Below are 11,166 nucleotides of genomic sequence, written 5' to 3' on the forward strand. Positions count from 1 at the left end.
ACCCCAGCCCTGCTGGGGCCTTTCCCCTCTGGTGGCACTGGCCCTGAGCCAGCTGCAAGCCCGGTGGGGAGGGGAGCTCAGGGGACTAACACACGTGTGAAATGAGTTGGGAAGTTCTCAGCTTGTCCCAGAACCCACCTCCCTGGGGGCTGCAAAGGTCCTTCCTGCTCAGTCCCATTGCTCCGGGGCCAGTCCTGTCCTGCAGCTGGGACAGCGCTTCCCACAGGCCGGGGCAGGGGGCCGACACAAATGGGAGACCTGGTGGGTGGGGAGCGGAATGAAAACCGGGACATCTGCTCACCCTATGGAGGTGCTGGGGGGAGCACCCTGGCTGTGGGGGCGATTGGGGGCTGGGGGACCAGGGGCTGGGGAGGGGGATTGGGGGGCTGGGGGGACACTGGCTGGGGGGGCTGGCACGGGAGGGGGCGTTTGGCCAGGGGCTGGGGGGACACAGGAGCTGGGGAGGGAGCTTGGGGGGTTGCGGGGGCACATGAGCTGGAGGGGGGATTGGAGGGCTGGGGGGGGACAGGGGCTAGGGACGGGGATCGCCGGGGGGGGGGCCCAGCCCTCCCCCCCACGAGGAGTTAATCCCCCACGGGGGGGCTGCCCCCGCCCCCGCCCCGGTGTGACCCCGCCCAGCCCCCGAAGTCCCCCCCCCCCACTGACGGCGCGGCCCAGACTGGCCCCGATTGGCCCAGGCGGGCGGCCAAGTCCAGAAGCTTCTGCAGGGGCGGGAGAGCCGGGCCCGTATATAGCGCGGGGGCCGCGGGGCGCAGCAGTGCGGCGGGAGCAGCCGGGCGCGCAGGTAGGGCGGGGGAAGCCCCATTCCCGGGGGGGCGCTGCGCGCGGTGACGTCAGGCGGTTGTTTATCCCGGGGCGGCCCTAGGACGCCTGGGTTCTTAGACCGGGGAGGGACCTTTCCCGCTTAAGGCGCCGCCGGGGGGCCCGGACGCCTGGGTTCTTTCCCCCGCTCTGCTGCGCAGGGGTGGGCGTGGGAATTCCTACCGTGCCTCAGTTTCCCCACCCCAGCAGGGGCGGCTCGCGTGCCTGGGGCCTGGCCATATACGGCCCCACAGCTCCTGAGTACCCCCAAAATAGCTGCTGGCCGGCAGCCCCTGGCGCAGCGCCCAAGACCCGCAGCCCCTCTGGCGGAGGGAGCGGGGTCTGGGTGCTTCCCCTCGGGCCCAGCCCGCCCCACTCTCCCCAGCCCCTGCCCCTCTCGGGTGCAGCCTGGACACGCTGCCGCTGGAAGTTTAACCCTTCGGGTGCTCCAGCCCCGGGGGGGCTGGAAATAAGGGGGACTCGCGGCACCTCTGAACTTCCGAGCTAAACCAGCTCCCTCCCCCGGCTGCGGGCTGTTGGGGAAACTCTGCATTGCTGCTGCTTGGGGTGGGGGGAGACAGGGAGAAGGTCACCCCAGTTGCCTGCAGGACAGCTGCCCCCAAAGCGCTAAGACCTGGGGAGCAGGGAGCCGTGGGGCTGCCAAGGGGAATCCACCCAGTTTGGGCGTTTCAGAGGCTGCAGAAAACCTGCGAAGGGCGAGGGGGGTGCCCCGTCTGCAGACATGTGGTGCAAACAGCTTCCACCTTCCCCCCTCGAGTGCCCCCCACCCGCCCCAGGAGCCCCCCTGCTTGGCCACTCCGGGGGTGACTCCCCGCTGGTTGCTAGAGCCCCTAGAATGGCGCAACATCTAAAGCAGACTCTGCCCTGCTCGGGCTGTCAGTGGGGCGATGGGGGGGGAGGGGGTGCAGGTCTGGGCCCAGCTCAGCGGCTGGGGCGGGGCCTTCTGCTTGTAACGGGCTTTGGAGCCAAACAGCCGCTGCAGCTTTATCTGGGCACCACACGTGTGCAGCTCTGGAGGGGACACGCTCCTAACCCTGCCCCCCCCCCCCCCCACACACACACACATGCACTCACTGAATCGCAAGCCCCTTCCCAGAGTTGGAGAGAGAACCCAGGCGTCCTGGCTTCCAGCCCTCCCTGTTCTACCCACTAGACCCCACTGCCCTCCTGAGCTGGGGTGTTAGCGCTCCTGGGTTTGGTGCCTAGTTAACCAGGACTGGGGGTCTAGTGGTTAGAGCAGGGAGGGCTGGGAGTGGGCACCGCTGGGGCACCCAGCTCTTATGCTGGCTGTGAGCTTGGGAGCTGTGTTGTGTGCTGGCGGGTCCTGGCACTCCCCAGACCCAGTGCCTGGGGAAAGCTGGTGTGCCCAGGCCCAGGGACAAGGGACAAGGACACGGCTGGGCGGGGCTCTGACGGGGGACCCCAGCGCTATCTCAGCTTGGGTCCTCTCCGGCTCTAGGGCAGGTATTGCCCAACTCCAGTGGCGCTGTGGCCACGTGTGCCCTGTAAACCAGCCGGTCTCTCTCATGCCCTGCCAGGACCCGCCTGTGGGGTGGGGTATGGGCATGGGCTGTACCTGGGACCAGCAGGGGCCCCCAGGGAGGTGGGGGTGGTACCCCAGGCCTGAGCTTGCAGGGCTTCGTTCCCCTGGTGTGAACTGCCTGCCAGCTGGCAGAGCTGCCCTGGGTCAGCTGGGAGGGGGCGCAGGCCCTGTCATTGGCTGGGCGGGCGGGCGGGCGGGTGAGCCGCCCCCTCGGGCAGGGGGCCAGCGCAAGCCGGGTTCTAGAAGGGCCGATGGGGGCGCGGGCCGGGGCTGTTCCAGCAACTTCGCTGAGGGACGTGGGGTGGGGGAGCAGGAACTGGGGGCCGGGGCTCAGGCTCCTGCCTGCCTCCTGCTGAAGGTGGCTGTTATCTCTGGCAGTTAAGCTCTTCATTAAAAGCCCTTAGAGCATGGGGAGTCTCTGCATCACAGGGCACTGGGGGAGGGGTCCCGCTGACCAGACGTGTGCCACTAGGGGTTCCCCCTGCCCCTGTTTGCCCTCTGGTCTTCCCCCCACCCCCGCCCCCCCAGGTGGCTCAGACACCACTGCTGCTGTCACCGGGGACCACAGGCAATGGGGCGGTTGCTGGGCCCAGCACCGACCTCTCCAAGCATGTCGAACTCACAGCAGATCTGTGGCCTGTCTGGCCTGAGCTCTCGGGCATCCACCTCCCCGATCGGTCCTGGAATTAGAGCTCCACAGGGGATCCTCCTGACGTACCTACCATTGGTGTACCTGCGGGAGGAGAGTAGGGGCTAGTGGGTAGAGCTGGTGGGAGGGGTTGTGCCTGGGAGCCAGGACTCCTGGGTTCACTCTGGCTCTGGAAGAGGAGTGGGGGCAGGGGGATGAGGGGGGTGGGGCTGGCAGCCAGGACTCCTGGGCCCCATTTGACCCCTCCCAACCCCTTCTACAGCCAAGATGTCGAAGGGCCAAGCAGTGGGCATTGACCTGGGCACCACCTACTCCTGCGTGGGCGTCTTCCAGCATGGCAAGGTGGAGATCATTGCCAATGACCAGGGCAACCGCACCACGCCCAGCTACGTGGCTTTCACCGACACCGAGCGCCTCATTGGGGATGCCGCCAAGAACCAGGTGGCCATGAACCCCACCAACACTGTCTTCGGTGGGTGTGGGGCCACCAGTCCCACACGGGGACTGGCCTGGTGGGGGGGCTAGGGGGATCTGGGGTGTGCCCCTCCAGGGGGTGCCACCCCAAGGGATGGCTGCCTGGCTGGGGGGACTGGGGGGGATCTAGGGCCTTCCCCTCTAGGGGGTGGTGGTCCTGAGCAGAGACTGGCTGGGAGGCATCCCTCTCTGGGACAGGCTGGGTCTCAATCAGGCACTGGCTGGCAGGCAGGCGCTAGGGCCTTCCCCTCTGGGGCGGTGTCCGAGGAAGGTGTGACCCCTGTGTGAAGCAGGCAGGTGGGGTCTCATCCCAGCAGAAGGGGAACCCTTTGCAGAAACCCTGTGAGTGGGGGATGGGCCCATTGGGGGACCCCCCCCCCCCAGCTCCCGGGCAGGTTCCTGGGGCTTGTCCCTTGAAGGGGCTCCTGGACATTCCCCATCTGTCTCCCACTGACCCATCTCCATGTGCGCCCCCCGCCCCCCTGCCAGATGCCAAGCGTCTGATTGGTCGGCGCTACGACGACCCGGTGGTGCAGTCGGACATGAAGCACTGGCCCTTCCAGGTCATCAACGACGGGGGCCGGCCCAAGGTGCAGGTGGAGTACAAGGGCGAGACCAAGACCTTCTACGCCGAGGAGATCTCGTCCATGGTGCTCACCAAGATGAAGGAGATTGCCGAGGCCTACCTGGGCAAGGTGAGGGCCGGGGGCGGGGCGAGGGCATCAAAGTCGGGGGGGGGGGGGGGGGGGGAGGGGGGAACCAGGACTCCTGGGTTCTGTCCTCTGCCCCTGGAGGGGAGTGGGGCCTAATGGTTAGAGCAGCTTCCTCTCTTCCCCTCCCCCCCTCCCATGCTGACCAGTTATCCCAGTGTCGGGACTGGTGCCCGCAGCCGGGGCTTCTGCGTCCAGCCTGTCCCCTGGTGCCCCGGAGCACGGCCTGGAGGAGGCGCTCTGTTAGCCAGCGGCAGGAGTAGATTGTTACCCTCTGGGGCAGCAGTGCTGCAAGGGGGAGATCTCCTGTCCCACATGTGCACACCCCCCCACCCCTGTGGGGGGAGGGGGCAGCCCCAGCCTGCACTGACCTTCCCCCTCCCCCCACAGACCGTCACCAACGCGGTCATCACAGTGCCAGCCTATTTCAATGACTCCCAGCGCCAGGCCACCAAGGATGCCGGCACCATCGCCGGCCTGAACGTGCTGCGCATCATCAATGAGCCCACGGCCGCTGCCATCGCCTACGGGCTGGACAAGAAGGTGAGAGGGTCCCAGCCCCTGCAGGGGGCACCCGCCTGAGCCTGGCTGGGTTGGTGGTGGGTTAGGGTCCCAGCTCCTCCAGGGGACTGACCCCAGGATCAGGGCATGGGCTATGCAGGGCCCTGGCCTCCAGGGGACACCCATCCAGGACGGGCTGGCTGGGGGTCAAGGGGTGGGATGGGGGACCCTGGTCTCCAGTGGCACCGATCTGGGACTGGCTGGCCCTAGGGGCTGGTGGGGGGGATATGGGGATGTAGGTGATGCTGGTCCCTTCAGGACGTGGGGATCCTGCCTTCTAGGGGGCTCAGTCTAGGACGGGCTGGCCACGGGAAGATGACAGAATGGGGACCCACCCCCAAAGTGTGGGGGAGAACTGACTGACTGGACTGGGGTAGGGGGTGGCCATGTGGGATGGAGACTAGGATCTGGCTGGCTAGCTGGGCGGGGGGGGGTCAGGGAATGGGATCGGAGAACCCTGTATGGCTCGTGGTCCCTGCCCTCCGGCACACCCCATCTCCTGTCCCCTCCTCGCCCCGCAGGTGGGTGGGGAGCGCAACGTGCTGATCTTCGACCTGGGCGGGGGCACCTTCGACGTCTCCATCCTGACCATCGAGGACGGCATCTTCGAGGTGAAGTCCACGGCGGGCGACACCCACCTGGGGGGGGAGGACTTCGACAACCGCATGGTCAACCACCTGGTGGCAGAGTTCAAGCGCAAGCACAAGAAGGACGTGACCGGCAGCAAGCGGGCGGTCCGGCGCCTGCGGACGGCCTGCGAGCGGGCCAAGCGCACCCTCAGCTCCTCCACCCAGGCCTCCATCGAGATCGACTCGCTCTACGAGGGCATCGACTTCTACACGGCCATCACCCGGGCGCGCTTCGAGGAGCTCAACGCCGACCTCTTCCGCGGCACGCTGGAGCCGGTGGAGAAGGCGCTGCGGGACGCCAAGCTGGACAAGGCCCAGGTGCACGACGTGGTCCTGGTCGGGGGCTCCACCCGCATCCCCAAGATCCAGAAGCTGCTGCAGGATTTCTTCAACGGACGGGAGCTGAACAAGAGCATCAACCCCGACGAGGCCGTGGCCTACGGCGCCGGTGAGGGCCAGGAAGGCGAGGCCGTGGTGGGTGGGGGAAGGGGAGGGACAGGACGGGTCATGGGGCAGGGGCCGGGGGGGGTAGAGATGGGGCAGGGAGATGAGATCACAGCTTGGGGGAGGGGTGGGCAAATGGGGGGGCTCTGAGGGGCAATGAGGTGGTAGATGAGGCATAGGGGGTAGAGCGGGTGGGGAGGGACCAGCACGGCGGGGAGCTTGCAGGCATGGTGATTGGCCGGGGCAGTCAGAGGTGCTGGGGGTGAGATCGTCCCGGGGGAGGGGGGGGCGTGTGTGGCAATTCCTGATCTCGGGCACCTTCTCTCGGCCCCGGGCGCGTGGTGGGGCAGGGGCTTCAGTGCAAAGGGTTTGCCGAGTGTTGGCAAGCTGCGCAAACTGAGACGGGGGGTGGGTCTCTATGCAAATGACATGGGGGTCCTGCATAAATTATGCAAACAAGATGGGTGCCTTAGTTACCCAGGCAAGGCCCCGCTCCCTCACACATGCTGGGCTGGCCTGAGGGTTTCCGGGGGCAGGTTGGCAAACACCCCGGTGCCTCGCTGACACCATCTCCCCTCCCCCAGCGGTCCAGGCAGCCATCCTGTCGGGCGATAAATCGGAGAACGTGCAGGACCTGCTGCTGCTGGATGTGACCCCACTCTCCCTGGGCATCGAGACGGCTGGTGGCGTCATGACAGCCCTGATCAAACGGAACACGACCATCCCCACCAAGCAGACCCAGACCTTCACCACCTACTCCGACAACCAGCCCGGCGTGCTCATCCAGGTGGGGTGCAGGGAGCTGGAGAGGGCAGAGATTTGGGAGGGGGCACAGTTGGGGGGCGCAGGCCAGAAGAGGGGACTCCTGGGAAGGGGTCCGAGAGCTCACCCAGGTGTGTGTATTTGGGGGGTAAAGCATGAGGGGGTGCAGAAAGCGGGTGTCTGGTTTGGGGGATGTGGGGCAAGGTGCAGATTGGGGGGCACACAGCTCAGGGGGTGCCCAGCTGCATTCAGGAACTGGTGGGGAAGGCTCGGCGTGGGGCACTGTGACAAGGGGGTTGCTAAACTCTGGGGCATTACCAGGTGGGCAGCTGGGGCAAGGGTGCAGAGAGCAGGGGGTGCCCAGAGGTGAGCCCCTGGAAATCGCTGGGCAGGAAGTGCAGATTTGGGGTGGGGGCAAGGGGAGCAGGCCTGGGCATAACCAGGGGAAGGGGACCCCTAGTGCCAAGGGATCCCCTGTCCACCCCTAGGCTGGTGCGACTGGCCCCCTCCTACCGCTCCCTGGTGCCCCTGCAGGTCTTCGAGGGCGAGCGTGCCATGACCAAAGACAACAACCTGCTGGGCAAGTTTGAGCTGACGGGGATCCCCCCCGCCCCCCGCGGGGTGCCCCAGATCGAGGTGACCTTCGACATCGACGCCAACGGCATCCTCAACGTCTCAGCTGTGGACAAGAGCACGGGCAAGGAGAACAAAATCACCATCACCAACGACAAGGGTAAGAACCCAGGGCCCTCATCCCGCTCGAACCACGGGGCCCCAGAGCCAGGAAAAGCACCCGGACTCCTGTCTGCCAGCCCTCCCCCTCTGACCGCTAGACCCCACCCCCAGCCCGTGAGGGGACTTGGGCCGGGCGCCCCGTGCTGAGCTGGTCTCTGCCCTGCCAGGCCGGCTGAGCAAGGAGGAGATCGAGCGCATGGTGCAGGAGGCAGAGCAGTACAAGGCGGAGGACGAGGTGCAGCGGGAGAAGATCGCAGCCAAGAATTCTCTGGAGTCGCTGGCCTTCAACATGAAGAGCACGGCCGAGGACGAGAAGCTGAAGGACAAACTGTCGCCCGAGGACAAACACAAGATCCTGGACAAGTGCAACGAGGTCATCAACTGGCTGGACCGGAACCAGGTGAGATGGGGCAGGGACCTGGGCTGGACAGGAACGGGGGGGTGGGGCAGAGAGGAGTGTGGGGTCCCAGGTCAGCCTGGAGGCACGTGGTGGGGCAGGGGTGGGACCGGAGCTGGGGAAAGAACCTAGGAGTCCTGTCCTGGCTGCTAGCATCCCCCGCTCTGACCACTAGACCCCACTGCCCTGCCAGTGTTGGGGCTAGAACTCGGAGGTTCCCTGTACACTGTGTGCGGGTGGGCGCCCAGGAGAGATGCGGGTGCCACCAGCTGATGAGCAGCGCGCCCCAGGCGTCGGTGTGTCTCATGGGTGGTGCGCAGCCACACCCCTCCGTGCCTGGAACAATGTGTGTTCTGCACATGGCTGTTAAACTGCTGGGAGCCCTGTTACCTCCCCTGCTCCCCAGCTGGGCAGGCGTGTGCCTCCCCCAGCAGGAGGCAGCAGAGAGCCGCGCCTGGCTCCAGCCCCTGCACAGACAGTGGGGCTGGAAGCCTTGGGGGTGGGGGGAAGCGTCTGGCATGGGACAGCCGCCCATGGGGCCTGGGGTGGATGAGGGGGGTGGGGATGGGGCCCAGAGAGGGGCAGACCCAGTGCCTCCCCGACGCTAATAGGGATGTTACTGGTTCCATTTAACTGGGCCAGGCTGGAGCAGCCCCTGCTCTCCCCGTTAATGGGTTTTTACAGCCCTGGCTCCCAGGAGCTGCCTCGTTGCTGGGGGACCAGAAGAGCAGCTGGGGCCCCTCTGCCTCCCCCTGATTGAGGGGCTTCCTGGGGCCCCAGCTGGACTCTCACTGCAGAGTGGGGAGCTCCTGCTGCAGGGGCTCAGGTGGGGGGCAGGGGCCACACTGGGGCTGGCATAAAGGGGGGGTTAACGCTGCTTCTCCCTCTCGCCCCCCCCCCCCCCCGCCCAGATGGCGGAGAAGGAAGAGTACGAGCACCAGCAGAAGGAGCTCCAGAACGTCTGCAACCCCATTATCACCAAGCTGTACCAGGGCGCTGGCGGGGGCATGCCAGGGGGGATGCCTGGGGGCTTCCCTGGGGCTGGCGGGGCAGGGGGCGGCTCCTCCGGCCCCACCATTGAGGAGGTGGATTGAGACCCAGACACAGAGACCCTCCTTCCCCACCCAGGGTGCCAGACATCACACCCCCACAGGGAAGGGGGGGCTGGCTTAGCTACGGCTTTCCCATGAGCCTCTGCTCTAGCCCAGCTTTCTTGTGCTCTAGGGAGGGGGTTTGACCCCCTCCCTCACTGCCGCATTAAGAATTTGGCTGTGTTGGCTCTGAATAAATTATTGTGCCTGTTGAACATGCTGGTCTGCCCCTGCCTTGGTGTTGGGGCCGGGGTGGAGGGAGGGCAGAGCCCTGGGGCTGCTGCAGGCTCTGTGACACTGGGCTTAAGCCAGCAAAGGTGGCTGGGGAAGGAGATCCCCAGCCTCGTGCCCACAGTGCACCACACACCTGCTCCCCCACTGCTGAGATGGGTAGGGGGTGGTTGGACACAATCTCTGGGCAACATTGGCCCAAGTCAGCCTGTAAAAGAGGCCTCTGCTTGTAACCCTGAGAATAACTGGCCCTGGGCCTATTTCCTGGGGGCTGGATTGACCAGTGTGGGCAGCTTTCCTGAGGCCTGCCCTTGTTCCACCACCAGGGCCCAGTCTGTGGGCTCCCAGGCCAGGCACCATGATCTCCCTGTCCCTTCTGCTCTGAGCTGGGCTTAAGGGGTTGTCTGGCTGCAGGGCAGCTGTAGTAGACCAGTTACCTCTGCAGCGGGCAGTAGAGTTAAGGGGACCCTGTGGGGGGCGGCGCTGTCAGCCTGGTTGGCCAAGGCTCTAGCCCGGGGTGGGTGAAACCAGCCCCAGGGCCGGCTCCTCCCGCCAGGCGTTTCTCTCGGGTGTGCCCAGCAGGTGAGCAGAGCGTGCACACTTACAGCCGCCAGCCAGGGTTTGGCTGCCTCTCCCCAACCTTGTTCCTGCTGCAGCTGAGCTGTTCCTAGAAGTCTCCTGTTAGCTGTAGCGGGCGGCAGGCGCTCCCCTGGCCCCGTACCCCACCGCTGCGGCAGAGGGGAGCTGCTCCCGGCTGAAGGGTAGAGGTCAGTGACTCGGGAGTGCGATGGGGGAGACACCAGCGCAGGGCAGATCTCACTTAGAGGGCAGCTTCTCGTAGACACTGACCCAGCAGCAGCCGCTGCCTGCACTGTGTCACTGTCACACAGGGCTGCTCTTTGCCGCATGCACACAGTCACTGTCACACACATTGCAGCACAGTCTGTGACTGTCACACCCCCTGTGCCCCACACAGTCACTGTCACACATGCCCCGGCTGGGCCTGAGTGAGTCTGCTTCTCACACAGCGGTTTCTCCTCCATGCTCGTGGCCTCCTTGAGGCCCTGCCCCTTCTTGGGGGTGGAGGGGGCCCAGAGCCAGCCTGTGACCGGTACTGTAACAGGGTGTGGCCTCTCTGAAAATCACTGCCCAGCCCTGTGCTAGAATCATAGAACAGAGCTGGAAGAGACCTAAAAAAAAGCCATTGAGTCCAGCCCCCTGCTCTCAGCAGCACTGAACCCATCAGATCAGCCCCGCCAGGGCTTTGTCGAGCTGAGACTTAAACACCTCCAGGGATGGAGACTCCACTACTCCCCTGGGGAGACCATTCCAATGCTTCACCACCCTCCTAGGGAAGGAGTTTTTCCTAATGTTCAACCTGGACCTTCCCACCCACAGCTTGAGACCATTGTTCTGTGTTCTGCCATCCGTGACCACTGTGAACAGCCTCTTTGCAGCCTCCCTTCAGTAAGTTGAAGGTTCTTATCAAGTCCCCCCTCAGTCTCCTCTTCTACAGACTAAACAGTCCCAATTCCCTCAACCTTTCTTCATAGGTCATATGCTCCAGCCCCCGAATTATTTTGGTTGCCCTCCGCTGGACCCTCTCCAGTGTATCCACATCCTTCTTACAATTGGAGGCCCAGAACTGGACACAGTACTCCAGATGCAGCCTCACCAAAGTCGAATAGAGGAATAATCACTTCTCTGTGTCTACTGGCAACACTCCTCTTGATGCAACCAAATATGCCATTAGCTTTCTTGGCTACAATCCCACACTGTTGACTCATGTCCAGCTTCTCGTCCACTACAACTGCCAGATCCTTTTCTTCAAAACTACAAGTGAGCCAGTCGGACCCCAGCCATTAACAATGCTACAAACAGCCACAATGATGCAAACAGCCACCTGGGTGTTAGCAGCTCCCAGGGTGTAAGGGGATGGGGTTGGGGCAGGGCTGTAGCTTTGGTTTCATGCAGTGTGACAGGCCAGGTCCCAGAGATGCCCCCCCAAGGCTGTCACCCAAGGTGCTGATCATCCCACACTGCTGCCTGCCCACCTGCAGGGGTGCCCCACCCCAGCTCTGGTCTGCTCCCTCAAGG

At 64.9% G+C, this 11,166-nt stretch overlaps 1 protein-coding gene across 2 annotated transcripts; it reads left to right on the plus strand.

The window, feature by feature from the left end:
• The first annotated feature begins 733 nt into the window (after nt 1–733).
• On the plus strand, nt 734–9,053 carry LOC142003618 (heat shock cognate 71 kDa protein-like). 2 transcript variants are annotated; one of them, XM_074980712.1, is made up of 9 exons: nt 734–805; nt 3,298–3,507; nt 3,999–4,204; nt 4,610–4,762; nt 5,302–5,857; nt 6,438–6,640; nt 7,150–7,348; nt 7,518–7,750; nt 8,659–9,053. In XM_074980712.1, exons 2-9 carry the CDS (start codon nt 3,303–3,305, stop codon nt 8,839–8,841), a joined length of 1,938 nt encoding a protein of 645 aa, XP_074836813.1. In that variant the 5' UTR covers nt 734–805; nt 3,298–3,302; the 3' UTR covers nt 8,842–9,053. The 2 variants fall into 2 exon arrangements, with proteins under 2 accessions (XP_074836813.1, XP_074836814.1); XM_074980713.1 differs by lacking the exon at nt 734–805 and having other exon boundaries at nt 3,298–3,377.
• Nucleotides 9,054–11,166: the final 2,113 nt, after the last annotated feature.

This window comes from Carettochelys insculpta, chromosome 30, assembly GCF_033958435.1.
Source record: "Carettochelys insculpta isolate YL-2023 chromosome 30, ASM3395843v1, whole genome shotgun sequence".
Classification (NCBI taxonomy): domain Eukaryota; kingdom Metazoa; phylum Chordata; order Testudines; family Carettochelyidae; genus Carettochelys; species Carettochelys insculpta.

Bases quoted from the DNA above. Each gene is read 5' to 3' on its own strand.
- LOC142003618 (XM_074980712.1), top strand. From the start codon at position 3,303: ATGTCGAAGGGCCAAGCAGTGGGCATTGACCTGGGCACCACCTACTCC. The intron at 4,763-5,301 runs GTGAGAGGGTCC...CTCGCCCCGCAG, and splicing joins CCTACGGGCTGGACAAGAAG to GTGGGTGGGGAGCGCAACGT. The intron at 7,751-8,658 runs GTGAGATGGGGC...CCCCCCGCCCAG, and splicing joins ACTGGCTGGACCGGAACCAG to ATGGCGGAGAAGGAAGAGTA.